The sequence below is a fragment of the Podarcis vaucheri genome, assembly GCF_965113315.1.
Source record: "Podarcis vaucheri genome assembly, chromosome: 2".
In the NCBI taxonomy this organism is placed as follows: domain Eukaryota; kingdom Metazoa; phylum Chordata; class Lepidosauria; order Squamata; family Lacertidae; genus Podarcis; species Podarcis vaucheri.
This window is the reverse complement of record NC_138760.1, coordinates 114,058,976-114,083,737: the sequence shown is the minus strand read 5'-3', so window position 1 is coordinate 114,083,737 and position 24,762 is coordinate 114,058,976. Positions and strand designations below refer to the sequence as shown.

The 24,762-nt window shown below is 47.6% G+C and overlaps 1 protein-coding gene across 1 annotated transcript; it reads left to right on the top strand.

Annotated features, from left to right (window-relative positions):
* The first annotated feature begins 323 nt into the window (after window positions 1–323).
* RNF39 (ring finger protein 39) lies at window positions 324–24,166 on the top strand. The gene is made up of 4 exons (XM_082210649.1): window positions 324–367; window positions 2,800–3,626; window positions 20,549–20,574; window positions 22,978–24,166. Exons 2-4 carry the CDS (start codon window positions 2,847–2,849, stop codon window positions 22,979–22,981), a joined length of 810 nt encoding a protein of 269 aa, XP_082066775.1. The 5' UTR covers window positions 324–367; window positions 2,800–2,846; the 3' UTR covers window positions 22,982–24,166.
* The last annotated feature ends 596 nt before the right edge of the window (window positions 24,167–24,762 follow it).

The window sequence follows — 24,762 nt, the reverse complement described above, 5'->3', positions numbered from 1 at the left end:
CCCTGCGATCGTTTCCCAGGCTCTCAAGAGCTTGGGCTGCTTTGCATTTTTTTGGCTCCTGGGAAAGAGAAGGGCGACGTGAACTTCAGAAAGGGTGGAGCGCAGCTCTGGAGAGCGTCCAACTATTCCCCTTCCCAACAGAAAAATCCATTCTGTTGCATTCAAAACATACTATTGGCAGAACAAACAGCACACACCACTGCCAAAATAGCCGAGAGGAAACACGAGAATTTGACAAGAGAAGAGACCCAGCCTTGGGTGGGGTTTGTTTGCCTGCTGTTGCTGTCAAATATTTCTAAAGTGGTGTTTGGTTTCAGGTGGCACAGTAGGCCTCGGTCACAGCTGCTTTCCTTTCTGGACAAATCAGGTACATTTCTTTTTTCCTGCCCATGACGGAAACATCTTTATCGGGGTCAACACACCTTGTACTCTGGATTCCCTAACCATAACTGCCGAACACCACCCATGTTCTCCATGCCACAACCTCCAGCATTTCACAAACGAAAATAGGTACTTACGCCCTTATTCTTGCAAACCAAGGATCCCTCAGTGGGCCACCTCGCCCCCACGATTGAGGGGCCCCAGGGCCACACAATGTCAGCATGCTATGCAAGCACATCCTGCAGGTTGCTTTCATGATGTCAGCCTGCCCCGCTGCTGTTGGCCCCATGGCATGCTGACATATTGTGTGGATTGTTAATTTTTCCGATATATTAATACCGTATTGGCCCGAATATAAGCCACACTCTTTTTTTTTTTTCAAATTCCGACCGTGCAGCTTATATTCGCGGCCTTACAAAATTTGGCTTTTACGATATCGCTGTAGGATTTTCTTCTACATTTGCCATTTACGGGTGTGAGAGCCTGTGGAATTTTAAGGAAGCGGCTTATATTTGGGTGTTGTCTTTTTTCCTCCTCCCCCACCCCCTTGAATTTTAAACGTGAGGCTTATTTGCGGGTGCGGCTTATATTTGAGCCAAAATGGTACATCGTGAAAGCCTCTTTGCTGGCTTCTCGTTGTCCCTTCCAACTCTACATTTCTATGATTCTGGATTGACTTAACTCTGCAATAGTCCTGTCCCGGTTCCAAAGATCTTAAAAAGCCCAGAGTTATACTAGAAAAATATGAAATTGCCTGGTTTATCAAACATTAAAACAGATGAGGGCAGCTGTAGCACGTGAAATATCAGGGTGTACATGATTCTCGGTGTTCATGCGCATGAATTTACCAGAGCTCTTTAGAACCATTCAGAGCCGGCCCTGCCATTCGGCAGAGTGAAGTGGACACCTCAGGCAGCAGATGCTGGCAGCAAAGGACTGGAGGTAAGGAGCTGGAAGGAAGAACTGTCTGTTTCCCACAGCCTGCCCTGCGCTCCTTAATGTAGCCTGTGTGGTAGAAGGTCTCACCCCATCACTACCAGCAGGGGTGTACGAAGTGGGGGGGAGGGGGCGGTCCGCCCCGGGTGCCACTCTGGGTGTGTGTGTGACAAGATGGCCCCAGTCTCCTCCCAGCTGTTGAGCAGCCAAGGGCGCGCACAGTCAGTATGAGCGCCACTTGCGCGGCATCTGTACGGGCTGCCGCTCTCTCGCGCCATCCATACGGGCGTCCGTACAGTCTGCGTCTTGCACAGCAACCATACGGGCTGCTACACGTGTGCAGTCCATGCGGGCTGTCGCATATGCACAGTTTATAGGGGATGCCGCTCACATGGCGGCCTGTATGGTCGCCATGCAAGCGGCAGCCCATATTGATGTCCGTATGGATGGCGCACTCTACCTCTCTTTCAGATCAGAACCAGTGAAGGAGCTGAATGTCCTGCGTGAGTGCCTGGAGGCAGTTGGAGGATGGATGGCAGCTAACAGATTGAGGTTGAATCCTGACAAGACAAAAGTACTGTTTTGGGGGGAAAGGAGGCGGGCGGGTGTGGAGGACTCCCTGGTCCTGAATGGGGTAACTGTGCCCCTGAAGGACCAGGTGCGCAGCCTGGAAGTCATTTTGGACTCACAGCTGTCCATGGAGGCGCAGGTTAACTGTGTCCAGGGCAGCTGTTTACCAGCTCCATCTGGTACGCAGGCTGAGACCCTACCTGCCCGTAGACTGTTTCACAGAGTGGTACATGCTCTGGTTATCTCTCACTTGGATTACTGCAATGCACTCTATGTGAGGCTACCTTTGAAGGTGACCCGGAAACTGCAATTAATCCAGAATGCGGCAGCTAGACTGGTGACTGGGGGCGGCCACCGAGATCACATAACACTGGTCTTGAAAGACCTACACTGGCTCCCAGTACGTTTCCGAGCACAATTCAAAGTGTTGGTGCTGACCTTTAAAGCCCTAAACAGCCTCAGTCCAGTATACTTGAAGGAGCGTCTCCACCCCCATCGTGCGGCCCAGATGCTGAGGTCCAGCGCCGAGGGACTTCTGGCGGTTCCCTCACTATGAGAAGCCAAGTTACAGGGAACCAGGCAGAGGGCCTTCTTGGCAGTGGCACCCTCCCTGTGGAACGCCCTCCCACCAGATGTCAAAGAGAAAAATAACTACCAAACTTTTAGAAGACACCTGAAGGCAGCCTTGTTTAGGGAAGCATTTAATGTTTAATAGGTTATTGTATTTTAGTGTTCTGTTGGAAGCTGCCCAGAGTGGCTGGGGAAACCCAGCCAGATGGGCGGGGTATAAATAATAAATTATTATATATTATTATTATTATTATTACTTGGAGTTGCTATGGAGAGTTGAACCTAGGACCTTCTGCATTCAAAGAAGATGCCCCACCGCTGACCTCTGTCCCTTGCCCCCAGATGCACTGGAGAAGAGCACCACCTTGTCCTCTGCCTCAGGCAGCAAAATGTCTTGGGCTGGCCCGAGATCCATTCCTGCTTTGGGGCAGATCTGCCAAGCTGAAGGAAAGATGGGCATCAGGATCCCAGCCCTAGCACTGCAGATAAAACCCCAGCTGCACCTCCTCCCGCCTCCCTTGCCCCCGCCAGCATTAACAGCTACGGCTTATCAGACGGCCGAATCTCCCCAAGAGCCAAAAACGAGCTCGTCTTCCATCCTAGAGGCAGTTCCTGCCACATCTTGGCAGAGAAAGCTGAGCTCGCCGCAGTGCGAAGAGGCTGGTTGTGCAAGAGTTGTTTACCTGCAGCTGGAGCTGGGAGGGTGCTCCGCCCCAGACCTCCCCGGAGGCCCCGCCCCCTTCTATAAAGAGCCAAGCACTTGGCTGGCAGCATCAAACCACAGAACACACAGACAGACAGAGACGCACAGACGCAGCATGGAAGGCAAAGGGCTCGTGGCTCAGCTGCAGAAGGCAGCTATCTGCCCCGCCTGCAGGGGGCACTTCAAGGACCCGGTGATCTTGGACTGCGATCACAGCTACTGCCGGGCCTGCATCACCCGCTACTGGGAAGAGGCGGCCGCCACTGGGAAGGGCCCCAGGGTACTCTCTTGCCCCCAGTGCAAGGCAGTTTTCGAGAGGAAGAACCTGCGGACCAACGTCAAGCTGGCGGTGGAGGTCAAGATCACCCAGCATCTCAACGCCAAGACGGCTCACGTGCCCCTCGCACCCAAGCCCAGGAGGCGCCGTGGGGGATGGATTCCTGCAACCGGCATCCAGGAGGAAAAGGTATGACACGAGAGTAAGGGGAGCCGGGGCTCCCCAAGGGTCAATGTCAGGACTCAGTTCTAGAAATTGCAAAAAAGAGGATAGAAGGTCTCTGAGTATGTGCAGAGTGCCTCTCATCGCTGAATTGATTTGTTTGGTATTATTGCATTTGCATCTGGCCCTTCTTCCCCAAGGAACAACCGCAACTAGCCCCTAAAGGTCTCGGGAGAAGGGCTTTCCATGAAGAAAGCATGAATTCCAATTAAGCTACCACCTTTCATGGAAAGGCTTTTGTCGCAGAATCTGAGATAAATTTGCAGGAATCCAGGGTCCTGTGTTTTTTCTTTCTTTCACATTTTTAAACAAATTCCTTCACCAGGAAGATCTATTGCTATACAGTGGTACCTCGGGTTAAGTACTTAATTCGTTACGGAGGTCCGTTCTTAACCTGAAACTATTCTTAACCTGAAGCACCACTTTAGCTAATGGGGCCTCCCGTTGCTGCCACACCGCCAGAGCACAATTTCTGTTCTCATCCTGAAGCAAAGTTCTTAACCTGAAGCACTATTTCTGGGTTAGTGGAATCTGTAACCTGAAGCGTATGTAACCTGAAGCATATGTAACCTGAGGTACCACTGTATAAGGTCCGTTTCAAACCTTTCCCTTTAACTGAATATAAACAATGAACAGTACAAGACTGAGGGTGGAAAGAAAGTTGCCGTCCACTTCTGCTTTTAAGAGGGCAGGCAGAAATTCAGTCAGTGAAGCTTTCCCCAGCACTGGGATGCAGGGAACAGTTCCTGCTGAATTTCTGACTGCCACTCCAGCAATTAAAGGCAACAAAGCCAAGAAAACAGAGTAGATACTGAGTAGATCTTCTATTTTCATGGGAGAAATGTTGCTATGATAAGATGAAGATCTGACACTGGACCTCTTTCAATCTTTCAATCTGGGTGTATAGCAACCACAGGGTGAGGGAGCCACATGGATCGATACGACAGGCCTTTTTTCCCTTTCCTTTTCATCATGTGCTGTTTCCCTAGGGAAATTCCCCTCCAGCTGTGTTCGTACATTTTCTCAAGCAGAGCAAATTTGTCTCCTCCGAGCTACGGGAGAGGCTGGTGCTTAGCGGTAGAGCGTGCTCTCTGCACGCAGGTAATTCTCAGCACCTCCAGGGAAGGCTGGGAAGGACTCTGAGAGTTGGAGACTCTGGTGAGCGACTGCTGTCAGGGCTAGATGGGTGAACGGTTCAATTTGTTGTTATCTGGGAGACCCAAGGTTTCCCCATCCCTCCTGCAGACTTAGGCAGCCATGGCAAGACAGCAGGAACACTCGAGTTATATGGGAAGGCATAGAATCATAGAATCATAGAGTTGGAAGAGACAACAAGGGCCATCGAGTCCAACCCCCTGCCAAGCAGGAAACACCATCAGAGCACTCCTGACATATGGTTGTCAAGCCTCTGCTTAAAGACCTCCAAAAAAGGAGACTCCACCACACTCCTTGGCAGCAAATTCCACTGTCGAACAGCTCTTACTGTTAGGAAGTTCTTCCTAATGTTTAGGTGGAATCTTCTTTCTTGTAGTTTGGATCCATAGCTCCGTGTCCGCTTCTCTGGAGCAGCAGAAAACAACCTTTCTCCCTCCTCTATGTGACATCCTTTTATATATTTGAACATGGCTATCATATCACCCCTTAACCTCCTCTTCTCCAGGCTAAACATGCCCAGCTCCCTTAGCCGTTCCTCATAAGGCATCGTTTCCAGGCCTTTGACCATTTTGGTTGCCCTCCTCTGGACACGTTCCAGTTTGTCAGTGTCCTTCTTGAACTGTGGTGCCCAGAACTGGACACAGTACTCCAGGTGAGGTCTGACCAGAGCAGAATACAGTGGCACTATTACTTCCCTGTAATAGTGGGAATTCCCTGTATTCCCTGTAATAGCCTGTCAGTTTGGAGGCTCCCCAGGAGAAACGCTCTGGGGACTACTCCTTCACTGGAGGTTTTTAAGCAGAGGTAGATGGTCAGGGGTTCTTGAGCTGTGATTCCTGCACTGCGTGGGGCTGGACTTCCAGCTCTGCAGTTCTGTTATTCTACAAACACAAAGCAGGGCATGATACCCATGAAGAACTATTATTTGTATATCACCTTTAAGAAAGATGCATTTTACAGAAGGAGCAGGGGGAGAGAAGGATCTCTGCAGATCCCGAAACCTCACCCTCCTCAAAATCCGAGCAAGGCTCCGTGCCTTTGACCTGCACAGTGAAATGTTCCTCGTTGTCTTGCCTGAGGCTCCAAACTTATATCCACTTGCACGGAAAGAAGCCCCGCAGAACTCAGCGGAACTGAACAGACATGTCTAGGATTGCACCGTCAGACAGCCAGTCCCCAGGATTTCCACATTTAAAATAACATGCGCGCGCACACACACACGCAAAAAATGCCTCAACCGAAACGGAAAACAGGCTTATCTGGTATGCCGTTGACATTAGCATTACAGGTAGCCTGGATCTCAGAGCGGCAGATAGAAAGAGGAAGGAGAGCAAAGCCGTTTTGTATTATCTGGAGGGACAGGGAACCATCTGCCCTTCAGAGGCAGAGCCTTCGATTGTCCCTATTTTCCAGGGACAGTCCTGGAATGATAGCAGCTGTCCCGGTTTCTGATTTGATCCCAGAATGTCCTGCTTTCCCTTAAAGGTAAAGGGACCCCTAACCATTAAGTCCAGTCGTGGCTGACTCAGGGGTTGCGGCACTCATCTCGCTTTATTGGCCGAGGGAGCCAGCGTATAGCTTCCGGGTCATGTGGCCTGCATGACTAAGCCGCTTCTGGCGAACCAGAGCAGCGCACGGAAATGCCGTTTACCTTCCCGCCGGAGCGGTACCTATTTATCTACTTGCACTTTGATGTGCTTTCAAACTGCTAGGTTGGCAGGAGCAGGGACTGAGCAATGGGAGCTCACCCTGTCGCGGGGATTCAAACCGCCGACCTTCTGATTGGCAAGTCCTAGGCTCTGTGGTTTAACCCACAGCGCCACCCACATCCCTTCTGCTTTTCCTTAGGACACCCCTATTTTCATATTGGAAGCTATGCAGATTTTGCTGGATTACAACCCCCATTATCCCTGACCATTAGCTGTTCTGGCTGGGGCTGATGAGGGTGGGGTGGTATACAAATGTGAAAAATAATGAATAAAATCAAAAAAGTAAGGGGATAGCTTTCGTAGAAGCAGGAAAAAAGTTGGCAAACCTAGTGACCTCCATTCTGGAAGGGGGATTTCCAAACGCATTGCAAGAGAAAGGAGTAGGGTGAACACTTAATGGAACAGGGATCTCAGATATTTGATTCAAATATTGGACTCGAATTACAGCGGCCAACTAACCCGGGGTGGTTGGGAAAGAGGCATGGTCTCTTTCAACTAGAGCAGGGGTCTGCAACCCGCGGCTCCGGAGCCGCATGTGGCTCTTTTACACCTTTGCCACGGCTCCGGGGCGGATACTAGCAAGGGGAGGAGGCACATTGTGCGCCCCGAGACTCCCCACTGTGGGGGGCGCTGTACTGGCTGTGACGTCGCATGGGGGCGGTGCGTGCGTTAGTCACGCACCGTCCCGACGTCACCTTCCTGCCCGCTGTCAGATCGCGGCTCCGGAGATATATTTGTTTTAAATGTCGCAATGGTTTTGCGGCTCCCAGGTTTTTTTCCCTTCGGAAACGGGTCCAAGTGGCTCTTTTTGTCTTAAAGGTTGCAGACCCCTGAACTAGAGCTTGAGCTGCCTATATCAGCCAGTGAATCTTTCTTAAGACATGGAAATATGCATAATCACTTGCTAAGGTCTGCAGAGCAAGCTGCTATATGAAAGGCGCAGGTGGGTGGGCTGGGAAAGAAGTTGGCAACCTCAACTAGAATCTTCATGGAAGGAGGAGATAGAGGAGGAAACTTGATACTACAGGAAAAAGCAAAGAGGAGAATCAGAAGATGGAAAGAAAAGCCGCAAAAATGGACAACTATGTATTATGTAATAATTACATATTAAATGAGGATGATAGCCATACGGGTGTTTTTAAAATAGTGGTTTCTCTTCTTGCAAATATGCATAGATGAGAGCCTAGCAAGGTTCTCGGTTTGTGTGTATATGCAAAGCTTGCTGCTCTTATCATACACTATCCTGAGGGTAATCCGATCCATTTCCATCGGTAATGAATTTAGTCTGATCGCAAGCCCAGATTTGAGTTACAACATCCCTCTTGTGTTTTTTTACACTGAATTTTCGTTCTCCTGGAAGTCTTAAAACTTGTGCCTTCTTGCTGCTGCAACAAGACGATAATCCGATAAGATGCAGCCTTCCTTACGTAATGCCTACTCAAAACAGAAACAGGGCAAAGCATAAGACGGAATTTGGAATTTAGTGGAAGAACCTCGTGCAGTGGAAATTTCATGGGCCTGCCTGCTCTGCCTTCCCGGATTGCACCAGCCACAATTTCTTGGGCACATCCCACAAATCCTTCGCCTTCTGTTGCTTCAGCATCTCCTACATAGCTAAGGTGGAGATCAGATAGAGTGGCCTTGCTGTTCTCGACAGGCGAGATACGCAGCAATACTGGTGGGGCGGCAGGATGGAAGCACATGCCAATGAGTGATGCCATTGCTGAAACAGGGCATATATTTTTTTAAAGTCTTTCCGGGAAAGCAAGGTCACAAAGTTTTCACTCTTGGCCATTGTTGGACTCCAGCTCCCATCATCCCTGACCATTGACCACACTGGCTGGGGCTGATGGGAGTTGTAGTTCAACAACAACAAAGGAGACAAAAGGCAGCCCACCCCTAGTGAAGACGCTGGCTGAGCTACATGGATCAATGCTCTGTCTTGTTTATGAGATCTGCTGGCCTAGGAGTGGGCTCCTCTGTGCCTGACTAGGACTGAAGACACCTGGATTCAAATAAGCCACGGATAGGAACATCCCCACCAAGTGTCCCGGAAAAAATGGGACATCTCGTATTTACATAAGAGATCTCGGTGGCCATTTTGGGTGCCACTGTCTCGTGCACTCTGGCGACGCGATCTGGCCCTGAAAAAAGCACCTTTTAAAAATAATATATTTTATTAAATTTCCACAAATTTCACATAAAATTCCAATACATAATAAATTCTTCTTTTGCTTTATCGACTTCCCACCCCATTTTCCATAGTTTCTTTTTAAAATTCTATCTCATTGCTCTCTTCACTCTTTAATATCAAAACCATAATACGATAATCTCTAATTATTTCTGTTGCTCACAGTTCAAATCCTGATTGCAAATTTATCATATTTCATTAAATTGTCCAGAAAGGGCTTTCATTCTCTTATTTTAGCTGTTAGCTTTGTTTATTCAGTGTAGTCCATCACTTTGCTGATGCATTCTTCTTTGGTGGAAATTTCTTCATCTTTCCATTTCTGTGCATAAAGAATCCTAGCTGCTGTTGTTACATACGTAAACAATGGAAAAAAGCGATTTTTCAGGACCATGTGAGATCGAAAGAAACCGCTTTTTCGGGTCACCTGACTTAGCCATATTTCTAACATGCAGCCAAATTCAGCAAACCCCTAGCCAGTTCAGGTATTCTATGTGTTCCAGCTCAAGCACACTTGGTACAACTAATGGAGCCCTTTATTAGTTACATCAGGTGTGCGTGGGAAAACACCGGTTGTATTTGTGCTGTTGTGAGCAATTCAGGGGGTTGAACATCAGTGAGCCTGGAGAAACCAGTATAAGTTGCAATTTCAGCTGAATTTGGGGGAACTATGAAACTTCCGTTGTGTTGAGCTATTTCAATTGCTTTTGTTTGATTTGCCCATTGCAAACAGCTGAAAGTCTGGGAATTTTGATAATAAACCTGATGTGCAAGGGGGGGGGGGTTGAATAATTTTCATTGCGACTGTGGAGCTGTAGAGTTGGAAGGGACCTGCCCTTCTTTGAAGGGGGAAATGTGTTTTAGAGGCATAGCATGCATGCACAGACTTACCTTTTGAATCTCAGCACCCAAGCAGGGTGGAGATGCCCCTTCAGGTACAGCGGTACCTTGGTTCTCAAACTTAATCCATTCTGGAAGTCCATTCCAAAACCAAAGCCTTCCAAAACCAAGGTGCGCTTTCCCATAGAAAGTAATGCAAAACGAATTAATCCGTTCCAGACTTTTAAAAACAACCCCTAAAGCAGCAATTTAACATGAATTTTACTATCTAAAGAGACCATGGATCCATAAAATGAAAGCAACAATCAATGTACTGTACTATAAAATAAATAAGACAGTATTGTAGATGATAAAAATTAAAATTATTATTTTTTCCTTACCTGCAATGATGATAGTCATTGTTTGGATGAGGGGCTTTTATCCACTTCCACAGACACGCAATCAATCACTCAATCAGTAGCTGAACTGGATTCCACACACTCACAAAAACAAATCAGTCAAAAAAGTCTCAAAAACAAAAACACAAAATAAATAGAAAAAACAAAAGCGCCAGACTTAATCAGTTCTGGAAGTCCATTTGACTTCTGAAATGTTCAAAAACCAAGGCACAGCTTCTGATTGGTGCAGGTGCCCCAGAAACTAGCGCCAACAGCCGCGTTGGATGTTCGGCTTCTGAAAAATGTTCGAAAACCGGAACACTTACTTCCAGGTTTTCGGAGTTTGAGAACCAAAGCATTTGAGTTCCAATGTACCACTGTATTAGGGGCCCAATCACTCCGGGCTTTATACATCTGCATTAAATTGGTATTGCTCATACCTTATAACAACTGCAGCAATATCGCTATCTATAAAAGCAAAGAGATGTTTGCTTTGGTGCGTACATGCCTAGACGGTTTTAATTGTCACCCCAGAATATTGACCCAAGAGGTAGGCGTAAGCACAAAAGGTCTAAAATGCAGGGTGTCCACGTGACTGCTCCCGCTTGCTCATCCCTTAACTTACAACCTATGATCATCCCATTTCGAAGGATTAGGAGTCTTAACTGGCCGTAGTTACACAGCTGCGAAGCACCAAGACTGACACTTCCTGGGACAACAGCTCTGGGCCAGCCTGCTCATTGGACACACACACCAGAAAAGATCATCACTGCTAAAACACGCACACCTGTCAGCAGCTCTATGGTAAAGCACCTGCTCTGCAAGCAGAGAGTCCCAGGTTGTCTCCATGGGATGCTGTAGCACTGAGCCAAGACCCCTCCCTAGTGTCCTTTGACATTGGCAACAGAAGCCTACTTCATTTGTTCAAGAGATTTGGCTCATCATTGCCATGATGGGTCTAGCAGGACAGAAGAGCATTCTAATAATGGCGACCAAACACAGCAGCAAAGAGAGAAAGTGGAGAGAGGAGGCAGGAAACACACCTGGCAAAATGACAGATCCGTAGGAGGGGTGAGGATTCTGATGGGATCAGGATCCCTTTGATTAAGGCTAATTTCTCAATCTGGTTGAGCCTGTCCAGAGAACATGCCGCAGCCCTAATGATTATCAGGCCCTTGGGAAAGGATGGTTTTGGAAAGAGATGTCATCATATGAGGACAGGTAGAATGGCTGTGGATTATTACAAAGGAAGAAGAAGAGTAGAAGAAGAGTTTGGATTTGATATCCCACTTTATCACCAGTGGCGTAGCGTGGGTTGTCAGCACCCGGGGCAAGGCAAGTAATTTGCACCCCCTAACCCGTGGATTTGCGCCCCCTAACCCTAACCCCCAGATGTTGTGCCCGGTGCGGCCGGCCCCCCTGCACCCCCCACGCTACGCCACTGTTTATCACTACCCAAAGGAGTCTCAAAGCGGCTAACATTCTCCTTTCCCTTCCTCCCCCACAACAAACACTCTGTGAGGTGAGTGGGGCAGGGAGACTTCAGAGAAGTGTGACTGGCCCAAGGTCACCCAGCAGCTGCATGTGGAGGAGCGGAGACGCGAACCCAGTTAAACAGATTACGAGACTATCGCACTTAACCACTACACCACAGATATATGAGCAGATTTTTTATTTATTTAAGTAAACGTAACTGAAATTGTGGCAGATGGGAAATGGTTCCATATCAACATGGGATTTGGAACGAGACAACAGATGGCACTTCTACCTGAGCAATCAGCCCATTGGCGAAGTGGGAAGGTGAACCATTTTACAATGGACACAATGCATGAAAAGCACTCAGGGTGCCTCAGATCTCAGCCTCTACGATCTCTTGGATGAGCAGAGGCCACATCCCTGGGAAGGAAGACTGGCTGCTTGAATTTTTCAGTGGAAAGTGCCTGCTCAGGATTGTGCCTGTTCACAGATGATCAAAACATGCAGATGCAAAGCTACCTTCCAGCCAGATCCTAAAACTAAAATAAGTCTCTAACTGAAACTGTGGCAGATGAACTGTAGCTCCGTATAAACATGGGACGCGGGTGGTGCTGTGGGTTAAACCACAGAGCCTAGGACTTGCCGATCAGAAGGTCGGCAGTTCGAATGCCCGCGACGGGGTGAGCGCCCATTGCTCGGTCCCTGCTCCTGCCAAACTAGCAGTTCAAAAGCACGTCAAAGTGCAAGTAGATAAATAGGTATCACTCCAGTGGGAAGGTAAACGGCATTTCTGTGCACTGCTCTGGTTTGCCAGAAGCGGCTTAGTCATGTTGGCCACATGACCCGGAAGCTGTATGCCGGCTCCCTCGGCCAATAAAGCGAGATGAGCGCCGCAACCCCAGAGTCGGTCACGACTGGACCTAATGGTCAGGGGTCCCTTTACCTTTACCTTAAGGATCAAAAGATGGCACAATCATCTTCCACCTGAGCAGCATATTTCCTGTCTCTAGTTGAGGTTGCTAATGCAGTGCCCATGGGCACAGTGGTGCCCTTGAGGTTGTCTGCTGGTCACCACAAAACTTAGGAGGCGATGAGGGCGGTTTGCTCTTTCTCCCTTGTATAGTCCATGGAGCTGACAGAGGGTGTTGGACAAGGGACCCTCTTTTCCACTGCTTCCTTTAGCTCTGTGTAGTTTATGACACTCTGATTACTTCTACTGTAAGAGGCCAGAGAGTGTGGCACCCATGGCACTCACTTAAAAATCCAAATGTGCCCATAGATTGGCAACTCCTGCTTCTAGTGCAAGACACACCGTATTAGTGTCATTCACAAGTGTCTTAGGCTATGAGGTGTTCTTATGCTCACTTAGGACCCATCAGGGTTAAAAGGATGTTCAGATTTTAAATTCTGCTCTCTCCATAATAATAATAATAATAATAATAATAATAATAATAATAATAATAATAATAAATGACTTATATGCCACCCATCTGACTGGGTTGCCACAGCCCACTCTGTGCGGCTTCCAACAACTCTGTGAGGTACCGTATTTTTTGCTCTATAAGACTCACTTTTTCCCTCCTAAAAAGTAAGGGGAAATGTGTGTGCGTCTTATGGAGCGAATGCAGACTGTGCAACTGTCACAGAAGCCAGAACAGCAAGAGGGACTGCTGCTTTCACTGCGCAGCGATCCCTCTTGCTGTTCTGGCTTCTGAGATTCAGAATATTTTTTTCCCTTGTTTTCCTCCTCCAAAAACTAGTTGCGTCTTGTGGTCTGGTGCGTCTTATAGAACGAAAAATACAGTACTTTAAGCTGAGAAATGGTGACTGGCTTACAGCCATCCAGTGAGCTTCACGAATGAATGGACATTTGCACTCTGGTCTCCCAGATCCTAGTCCAACACCACAGTGATGCAATCGACTCAGCAGAACAGTGACCAGGCACCAGGACACAGAGCTGCAACGATGTGTACAGCAATGAGTGTGCCATGTCAGAGACTTCTAGTATTCCAGGCATGAGGAAATGGCAGGGAGGCTTCCTGTCCTTGGCTGTATGCAACATCACTGGGAAGCAATCAGAAACTCCACCTGAGAGTTCCAGGGGAAAGAAAAGTTGGCATCGTCTCAGCCCTGACCTCACAAACAAACCCAATTCTCTCAGGGCAGGGACATTGTCACTTGTGTCTGCATCCTGAACGCCACCTGTCATGTGCTGATGACTCTGGACGACATCCACCAATTAAGCTCAACTATTGCTTGTAGAAAATTACAGATAATTATAGCGTGGGGCTCAAGAGGCCATTGGTTCAGTGCTTGGCATTTTATTTTTATTTATTTATCTATCACACGTATCTTAAAAACAGCATCTTAAAGACAGCATCTTAAAAAGCAGAGACATCACCTTGCCAACAAAGGTCCGTATAGTTAAATCTATGGTTTTCCCAGTAGTGATGTATAGAAGTGAGAGCTGGACCATAAAGAAGGCTGATCGCCGAAGAATTGATGCTTTTGAATTATGGTGCTGGAGGAGACTCTTGAGAGTCCCATGGACTGCAAGAAGATCAAACCTCTCCATTCTGAAGGAAATCAGCCCTGAGTGCTCACTGGAAGGACAGATCCTGAAGCTGAGGCTCCAGTAGTTTGGCCACCTCATGAGAAGAGAAGACTCCCTGGAAAAGACCCTGATGTTGGGAAAGATGGAGGGCACAAGGAGAAGGGGACGACAGAGGACGAGATGGTTGGACAGTGTTTTCGAAGCTACCAGCATGAGTTTGACCAAACTGCGGGAGGCAGTGGAAGACAGGAGTGCCTGGCGTGCTCTGGTCCATGGGGTCACGAAGAGTTGGACACGACTAAACGACTAAACAACAAACAACAAAAACCACACGTATATCTTGCCTTTTTCTCCAGAGAGCTCAAGCTGGTGTACATGGTTCTCCTCCTTTAATCTCCGCAACAACCCTGTGAGGTAGAATAAAAAGATTCCTTCCAGTAGCACCTTAAAGACCAACTAAGTTAGTTCTTGGTATGAGCTTTCGTGTGCATGCACACTTCTTCAGATACCTGTGAGGTAGGTTAGGCCGAGAGGCAGTGATTGGCCCAAGGTCACCCTTTGTGAGATTCATGGCCAAGAGGGGATTTGAACCCTGGTCTCCTGGATCCTAGTCCAACACTCTAACCACTACACCACCCTGGCAGCAACCTGGAGACCTGTGCTTTTAAATGTGTTAATGCAATGGATGGCACAGCAGCCTCAGGTCACTTGCCTGTTGCTTAGTCCCTGCTCCGGCTTCCCTGCTGTTTGGCACACCTGGAGTTTAGGTTTTCTGCCTCTTACCTCTGACACGGGACGTTGCCCTTTCGATCCCTTGCTGCAGGAGGAGGAAAGGTAACAGCCATGGCTCCGCCATGCTTCTCTGCTCATTCCTCCCTCTACAACTTTGTCATTCCCCTTGCTTACCCCACCTGCTGGGGCAATTAGGACTTCAGGTGTGCCACATATATGCAGCAGGCAATACAGTGGGGTGGACAGCCAGTACCATAAAAATCATGGGCAGGAGATAGAGTGGCCAGCCAACCACAACCTTGTCTAAAGGTAAAGGGACCCCTGACCATTAGGTCCAGTCGTGGCCAACTGGGGTTGCGGCGCTCATCTCGCTTTACTGGCCAAGGGAGCCGGCGTACAACTTCCAGGTCATGTAGCCAGCATGACTAAGCCACTTCTGGCGAACCAGAGCAGTGCACGGAAATGCCGTTTACCTTCCCGCCAGAGCAGTACCTATTTATCTACTTGCACTTTGAGGTGCTTTCAAACTGCTAGGTGGGCAGGAGCTGGGACCGAGCAACGGGAGCTCACCCCGTCGCAGGGATTCGAACCGCCGACCTCCTGATTGGCAAGTCCTAGGCTCTGTGGTTTAACCTACAGTGCCACCTGCATCCCACAACCTAGTCTAGTCAGCTCTTTAAAAGCAGCTTGCCCTTTAGAAACGAGCTGGTGAAAATTTTACTCTGCGGTGATAAACTTGAGGCAGATACTTAGCGCTGACTCAGACCATTGGGCTGTCCAGCTCAGCATTGTCCTCAATGGCTATCCAAGATTTTATCCCAGTCCTACGTGGAGACGCCAGGGATCGAACTAGGGACCTTGTGCTTGCAAGGCAGAGGTTCTACCACTAAGCTACAGCTCTTCCACTACCCAGTCGCTGTTAACATCAGCCCATTGACGCTGATCTGGCACAGCTGCAGGGAACAGTTCAGAACCTCAATGGAAGAAGACATGGAGGAACTCCAGGCCACCGTTTCTCCCTCTTCACCTGGAAGGCAGATCCCGTAATCTGTGGTGGGCGGCTCTGCTGCAAAACCCGATAGCTATCTGCGAAGGAGCAGTCAAGTCGAGCTGCACCAAGGCAAGACATCTCTTTTTTGCCAGCAGCATTGCACCTGGAATCCATAAACTTGCTCATTAGAAGCTGGCAAAGCTGGATGAGTCACTAATGCATGGCAGAATGTACCTAGTCAAATAAGTACTTTTGGGAAAAGATGCTCCCGTCTAATAATGTCAAGCAGCGCACATCGCAGGAAACAGGGGCGAACCGGGCCACACAGTGAGAAAACAGTCATTATATTTAACTATGTAAATATAAGGCATACGTAGTCATGCCACAAAAGGACACACCTGCTGTGCACTGGTGAGTGTAGATTGCTGACACCATATCTATGTTTTGCTCTCGCACAATCACTTGGGCAGGTTGAGATTTCTAAATACAGTGGTACCTCGGGTTAAGAACTTAATTCGTTCCGGAGGTCCATTCTTAACCTGAAACTGTTCTTAACCTGAAGCACCACTTTAGCTAATGGGGCCTCCTGCTGCTGCAGCACCGCCGGAGCATGATTTCTGTTCTCATCCTGAAGCAAAGTTCTTAAGCCGAGGTACTATTTCTGGGTTAGCGGAGTCTGTAACCTGAAGCGTCTGTAACCTGAGGTACCACTGTAGTGGCATCTTCTGGTGGTTCGTATGTTTCTACTTTCGCTCGAGGCGCCTGACATGTTGGCACCTGGGGCACTGAGCTGCTCCCATCAGTTTGGGTTGAATCCAACTAGACAGAGCTCCCCCTCCTTCTGCTCCCAACCCAGATCTTCTCCAGAGGGTTGGGGGAACCTCTAGAGCAGATTTGGGGTGTGTGCATGCGCACGATAAGTTCTCTTGTCTTGTACAAGCGAAAGGTATTCTGTTCTTGCAATCACTCTAGCTCCATACACATTTAAAGCACTATCATACCGCCTTAAACAGTCATGGCTTCCCCCAAAGTCTCCTGGGATCTGCAGCTTGTTAAAGGTGCTGAGAGTTGTTAGGTGACCCCTATTCCCCTCGCGGAGCTACAAGTCTCAGCCATATCACAGTGGTTAGAGCATCTGCTTTGAATACAGGAGGTTCCAGGTTCAATCTAGTAAGCCTGGGGAGGATCCTGATCTGGATCCCTGTTTTGCTGCAGGATCCAGTGTAGATCATGGTTTCCCAAACTTGGGCCTCCAGCTGTTTTTGGACTACAACACCCATCATCCCTTTCCACTGGTCCTGTTAGCTAGGGATTGTGGGATTTGTAGTCCAAAAAACAGCTGGAGAACCAACCCTGGTGTTTACTGAGCTGGAGGGTCTGGTTCTCAGTAGAGGGCAGCTTCCTATGTTCCTATATTTTGGCTCAGTGGTAGATCATTTGCTTTGCGTCCAGAAGGTCCCAGGTTCCATCCCTGGCTTCTGCAGGTAGGGCTGGAAGAGAAGCCTCCCTGAAAGGCTGGAGAGCTTCTTACAGTCAATGTAGACAATACTAGATGGACCAAGATGCAACTCTGGATAAGGGAGCTTCATACGCTGCTTTAGATACGGGAGACTATCATGGCATCCTTGTGGACAGATGAGCCCGTGGTGCTGGAGGAAAACTCGTGCCTGACACCTCTGCCCCAGACACAGGCAGCTCATAAATTCCTGGAGGCTGAGGTGGTTGTGGGTGACCTCATGTGCATCGAGTGGCTGGAGCATGCTGCGGAGCAGAGCGAAGGTTGAAAACTTTAATTGGCACGGCTGAGGCTCAAGGCATGTAACTGATGGGAAGGATTTCAGGGACACCACCCTCCCTCGTGACTCAATCACTCGTAGGCCAACCATTAGGTAAGGCAGCCCAAGACAATGGTGTGTTTATGTTGCTCCATGCCTCAACCTGGGTCGTAGCCAACCACTCCTGATTATCAGGCATGAACAGCACGTGGAATCCCAGGTGAGCAGGTGGCACACAGAGTCTTAATCTTCGTCTTCTTCTTCTTCCATGAACACGGTTTTAAAAGTGAGTCTGTAAGTGACTGTGGAGGCCAGTTCTGGATCCACACGTCCTTTCACAGCAGGGACATTGGTTTCTGGGCAGGAGTTGATCATGGTGAGGGTTTGCCAAGCGTGCCTTCCTCTTGGCACGTTTCTCCCTTGCGTCCTGAGTTTGAGCGTCTTCAAAGCCCATGACACCTTTGGTAATGGCTGCTCTCCAATTGGAGCATTCACAGACCAGTGTTTCCCAGTTTTTTGGTGTTTATACATGTGTGTCCAAATGTGTACATGGAAGGGGCTCCAACTCTTTCCCCATCAAAGCCAATCTCACCATTGTTAACAGCTGCATGGCAGAAATTAAACAGGCACAGCTTTTCCCAACACAAAGGTGACCATGATTGCATCTGTTGAATTTCAGGTAACTGTACAACTGTTAAAGGTACAGATCCTCTGTGGGGAGGGGGGGTTGCCTATTTAAGTGTAATTGGGGAAAGGAGAGATTTTAGGAACGCACAAGTTCTTGGGAGGTTAGTGAATCCCATAGCAGCATTCTCCCTGCAAATTGCAGATTTTTCACTAGGGTCACTACATAAGGAACACTGGAGGACCAGTGTTAGTTGTGTAGAGGAGGGAAATTAGGCAAACATGCCTGCCCCATAGGGACAGACAAAATTGCACTTACCGAAATTCATAATTCAGTCGAAACTGTGTCATTGTGAGCCCTGTCCTCTTGCAGCTCATTGCCTTGTTTTTCAGACATGCACACGCACCCTTCAATTTAGCAATTCATTTCGTACCTTGGTCTGGGGCTGCTTGTCCAAAATAGTGGGCCTGTCCCTTTAAATAATAAGCACATGGAAGGAGTCAATGTTCCACCCACCAAATGTGGTTGGAACCCCAAGCTGCCCATCATCCCTCACCACTGGCCATGCTGGCAGGGGATGATGGGAGTCCAGCAACATCCTGCTAGCTACCCTGACATAGCAAACACAACAACATAGTTTATTTCCTTGAAAAGCCTGGAATTATAATAATAGCAAGAGACCAGTAACCCTTTGGAGGAGCCAAAGTTACTTTCCTTCTGCTAGTTCTCCACCCGTCTCTTCTAGCTCCCCTTCACTAGAGAGCCAGTGTGGTGTAGTGGCTAAAAGTGGAAGACTCGTAATCTGGTGAACCTGGTTCGCGTCTCCGCTCCTCCACATGCTGCTGCTGTGGCCAGTCCTTGGGCCAGTCACACTTCTCTGAAGTCTCTCAGCCCCACTCACCTCACAGAGTGTTTGTTATGGGGGAGGAAGGGAAAGGGAAAGGAGAATGTTAGCCACTTTGAGACTCCTTCGGGTAGTGATAAAGCAGGATATCAAAGCCAAACTCCTCCTCATCCTCCTCCTCTTCTTCTTCTTCTTCTTCTTCTTCTTCTTCTTCTTCTTCTTCACTATTCTGAAGGAGTAACCAGGAGCTGCCCTACCATCAGGCCAGAGTTGCAGGGAGGAACTTGTGAACTTCATGGGAGCTCACAATAACATCTGAAGAACCACAGATTCCCTTCATCCCTAGTGCAGCAGGACAATTTCATTTGCCTTTAACCCAAATACCCTCTTGCCTGCGGAGACTGGAGAGCAGGCTACGGCAGGAGGGACAAATACAGCACAAAATGTGTACCTGGTTCGGGAGGGGACAACGTTCAGACTGCAATTTTTGGCGTAAGAACTGGGGTAACACAAGCATGACCTGGCTTGGTTTAACTTGTGAGATGCTGGAAGATATGTCTTCATCTGGGCTTGGGGACGCTTGCCTTCAAGCCCTTTGCCGACCTTCGTTTGGACACTTGCATTGTCTAGTTTGCATTCATAAGAGCTCTGCCTTGACTGGGATAATGTGGACTAAATAAGCATAATGCGCAGATAGGAGCAATTGATTTTTGAGGCACTCGTCTCCTCCTTGGGGGCTTCCCATAAGCATCTGGTTGGCTGCCATGATAAAAGAGGCTCGACTAGATGAGCCACTGGCCTTATCAGGGCCCTTATCAACATTGCAAAGAAATAAATAATCCTCTGTGGATGTGACTGCTTCCATTTACGAGCCATCAAAGTCCATGGTCATCACCGTACAGTGGTGCCTTGCAAGACGAAAAGAATCCGTTCTGTGATTCTCTTCGTCTAGCGGTTTTTTGTCTTGCGAAGCAAGCCCATTGACGGATTAGAGGATTAGCGCTATTAGCGGCTTTTAGCGTCTTATCGGCTTATCGGATCAGCTGATAAGCGGCTTAGCGGCTTAGAAAAAGGTGGGAGGGGAAAAAACCCGCAGGAACTCGCAAGACATTTTCGTCTTGCTTCGCAGCCCATAGGAGATTCGTTTTGCGAAGCACCTCCAAAACGGAAAACTCTTTCATCTAGCGAGTTTTCCATCTTGCGAGGCATTCGTCTTGCGGGGCACCACTGTATATCTTTTGGCATTGAATTCCAATTAAATTACGCTTGTGCAAAGAAACATTCTCCTTTGTTTTCTATGTCGACGGGCCTATGCAGCTGTTTAAAATTTTATTGAGTAGCTGGTCATTTTCATGATTGATCTGTAAGGCTTTTAATGGTCTTTTTTTAAAAAAAAAAAGTTTGTATATTGCTGTACACTGCCCTGATATTTTATGAGAGTGCAGTATATAAGCACCATCATAAATAAACAATATAGAATAAATTCTGGCTTTGCTGAACCTACTGCCAATCAATATGAATCTGACTCAACACATTTTCTGTTTGCTCCTGCTCCATCGATACAGACAAGATTACCACCTTGACCTATCCATCTAATATCATCTTCTCTCTCTTTTTTTCCAGGAAGTCATCAGAGAAGTCTGCAGATGGTGAGTCTACTGCACCTTCTCGATTTCCAGATACTTGAAAACTAACCTTGCCAGGCATTGAATCTGGCAGCTTTATGCAAGCCAAACACACAGTGCCAGATTTATGTATAAGCAAAACAAGCTATAGCTTAGGGCCCCACTCTCTTGGGGGCCTCCAAAAAATTTAAAGGGAAAAAACCTGGATGTACATTTCCAAAATATAAGATAAAAAAACAAATAAAATAAAACCTGCATACAGCAACAGTGTTTTGTGTTGTGTAGGCTCCTGTGATGTAAGTAATGGGTCCCACCTGCTAGCCTGCTCCCTAAAATATCACTATCACTATTAATATAAAGGTAAAGGTAAAGGTACCCCTGCCCGAACGGGCCAGTCTTGACAGACTGTGGGGTTTGTGCGCCCATCTCACATTTATTGGCCGGGGGCCAGCGCTGTCCGGGGACACTTCCGGGTCACGTGGCCAGCGTGACATCGCTGCTCTGGCGAGCCAGCGCAGCACACGGAACGCCGTTTACCTTCCCGCTGGTAAGCGGTACCTATTTATCTACTTGCACCCGGGGGTGCTTTCGAACTGCTAGGTGGGCAGGCGCTGGGACCGAACAGCGGGAGCGCACCCCGCCGCGGGGATTCGAACCGCCGACCTTTCGATCGGCAAGCCCTAGGCGTTGAGGCTTTAGCCCACAGCGCCACCCGCGTCCCATCACTATTAATATACTTATTCTTAATTGTATTTCACTATTAGTATACTTCTTCTTAACTGTATTTCACTATTAGTATACTTCTTCTTAATTGTATTTCAGTTCAACAATTACTTTGGTAAAATACATATTTTGTTATGTGCAAATGGCTTTAGATACCCATTAGGTCCATAAATTACCACATAGCATATATTCAACACAAAAAACAGCAATAATTTGTTGTTGACAAAGGAGAGCTGGACATGTAAAGGGCCCCATTACCTTCAGTAGCTTAGGGCCTCATCAAACCCTAAATCCAGCCCTGCAAACACGGGCTCAAACATACTGTAAAGGTAAAGGGACCCCCGACCATTAGGTCCAGTTGCGGATGACTCTGGGGTTGAGGCGCTCATCTCGCTTTATTGGCTGCGGGAGCCGGCGTACAGCTTCTGGGTCATGTGGCCAGCATGACTAAGCCACTTCTGGCAAACCAGAACAGCGCACAGAAACACTGTTTACCTTCCCACCAGAGTGGTACCTTTTTATCTACTTGCACTTTGTGCTTTCAAACTGAACCTAGGCTCTGTGGTTTAACCCACAGTGCCACCCGCGAACTATAGATGGCCCTAAACATGTTTGTAGGAGATAGCTGCTTAAGTATCGAATTGCAGGCCATGGAAATTTTAGGATGAGGGGGCATCCAGGTAGGTTGGGGCTTTTCAGTGGGTCATGAACTCCAAATCCCACCAGCCCCAGCACCATTTGGAGGGCTGAACACTCCCATTTCTGCTACAAGGGATTCCCCACATCTCAGTTCATCATCTTTTGGTGATGCTGTGGTCCACACAGGTACCAGAGCTGCCCCTGCTGCCTCAGTAGCGTCATGACTTTGTGCCAAGATTTCTCAAGGAATATATGGAAGCTTTCATTGAAATTCCACTTCCATGCCCTGTAGGCTAATTGCTATCTATTTTTAAAAAGGAAGCCACATCCAAAGTTGAAAAGAACAAGGCAAAGCTTCAGGTTTGTTCCTTCGGTAGCTCAGCTGGTAGAGCGGAGGACTGTAGATTGTCGTCCAAGCCATCCTTAGGTCGCTGGTTCGATTCCGGCTCGAAGGACAAAGTGTTTTTGCTTGCCAGAAGCAGCTCCTCTGATCTCTCAACCAATCATACACTGTAGCTTCCCTCATCATGATTACAGTCTGGAGAAACCCACTGAATCATGGGAGTTGTAGTCCATCAATGACTGGAATGCCACTTTTTCCCCCTTCCATGACGTAGACGGTCCTTTAATATATTGGCTCTGAACTGCTGAGGAGCATTAAATGTCATCACAATCTTAATTGTGCCTGGAAGCGCCTGCTAAAAACAATTTTTGTTCAGACAGGCCTATCCAGATGTAGAAGCCAGCAAGTATTTTTAATATGTTTTTAGCTTATTTTATATTTTAATTATTTTCTGCATTTTAAAAAATTGCTGTTTTTAACTCCTTTTTATCGATAATTTTAATGTTTGCTTTCTTTTTTATAAACTGCTTGGAGATTCTATTTCCAATCAAGTGGTTTCCAAATTTCATGGAATAATAATAAAAAAAGCTGTCTGACGCCTCCTATACAGAAACCCCCTTGAGGTTCCTCCACTGAGCAACTGGGACCCTGAAATGCAAGCACTGCCTTCCATCCTAGTCTTGATATTTATTGTTTGTGTATCTTCATTTGTCTCTCCACAGCTAATGTGGTTTGGATGCCCCCAGACACCCATATTCACCTGAACCTGCAGAACAACCTACCTGGAGCCCCTCAAAGTGGCAATCCCTGCTTCCCAAGATTTGAAGACCCTCAACAAGATGGCCAAACAAGCCATCTCCAAATGGCTCAGGCTACGGCATGGGGGCAGCTAAATTTGGGGAGGGCTGCTGATGGTGGAGAAACTGAGATTTCAGCCAAGCATGAGGCTCTGGATTTACGAATGGACCTGCAAGAGTTAGGGAGACTCTCATGCTGCAGGGCTTAAGTTATTTTCTAGAGAGAGATATCAAGCTGTCTCAGAAGCTACAAGATGCATTGGCTTGGTGAGGGCGGAGGGCGGGAAATGTGCTCCATACATGGCAGGACCCCCTTTACTTTGTTAGGGTTTAGAGTTTGGAATCAGATTTCAGGCTTCCGTCATCCCCTGTTTCAGATTAATCCCTGCCCCATAACTGAGCAGAACAGGCTAAATCTGCGAGGAGTGACTGGTTCCACATTTGACTAAGTCTTCAGAAGTTCTGGTACCTCCAAGTGTCACTTGACGTGGGAGAAGATGAGATCTTGGAGAAGAATGATTCATTTTCTTTTAGTTTATCCATCTCTGCCATCTTCCTCTACTAATTTCTTGCCTGCCTTGTCTGGGAAATGTAAGCCTCCTAGGCAAAACTCCCCAGTTTCTCTGTTCTTTACAGGGTCTAGTACACACTGCTGACACCATGTTAAATGGCAGAAGGAATAACTATTTGACATGAACTGGTATTCACTGAGAGGCATTAAAGTGATCTGAAGTTCCTAATGCAATTATTTCATAAATTACCAGTGGGTGGTGTTGTGTGGTCACTTATCTTTCTGGCTAGCTTAAAAAAATATCTGTCAGTGATTCTAACCAGCTTCTAAACTTGACCCAGGTACCATCTGAGGGGAGAAATTTGAAGTTCAATGTACATACCATATTTCCCCAAAGTCCACTCCCCTTTCCACAATATATTGTACTGCTGATAAGGAAGAAAATGTATTATACCACAAATGTTGTGCTTGTTTCGTGTACTATATATAATTATTTTAATTTTTGTGTGTCTCAAGTTATTTGAGTCCTTCCGTGGAATGGACTTTTAACTGTAAATCCACGGGCAAGTAATTAAAAAAAAAAAGGCATTATCCCAAAGGAAATCTGTGGTTGTTGTTATTGTTTTCTTTGATGTGGAGTTGGCTTGGAAGGTTTGAGTGAACAGCCAATGGAAATTTCCCCAAAGGCCTAGCATAACATTGCATAAGCAAATTTCTTATCCTTTCCCCCAGTAATGTGGAGAACTGATCACGCGGCACAATTCAAGGTTAATTTAGTAGATTTGAAACCCAGAGCCTTGATTTGCTGTGCTACAGCAGGATTTCCATGTCTTTAAGAGTGGCACGGCAGTCAGAAGGGGAACGGTCTCCCTCGGGAAGTTGTGGACTCTCCTTCCTTGAAGGTTTTTAAGGAGAGTTTGGGTGGTGTCTGTCACTGATGTTTTAGCCGAGATTCCAGCATTGCAGGGGGTTGCGATTCTAAGTGTAAGGGACGGTTCTGGCGTGGGAGTGAGAGACCTTTAGCCCTCCAGATTTTGCTGAACTACAACTCCCTTCAGCCCCAGCAAGAATGATACCCTCTAAATGCCGGTGGCCAATATCTCCCATCATCCCTTTCCACCGGCAACAGAGGCCATCTTCTGAAGCAGGGATGAGGATGCTGCGGGCCTGCTGGACCACAACTCCCATCATTCCTGACC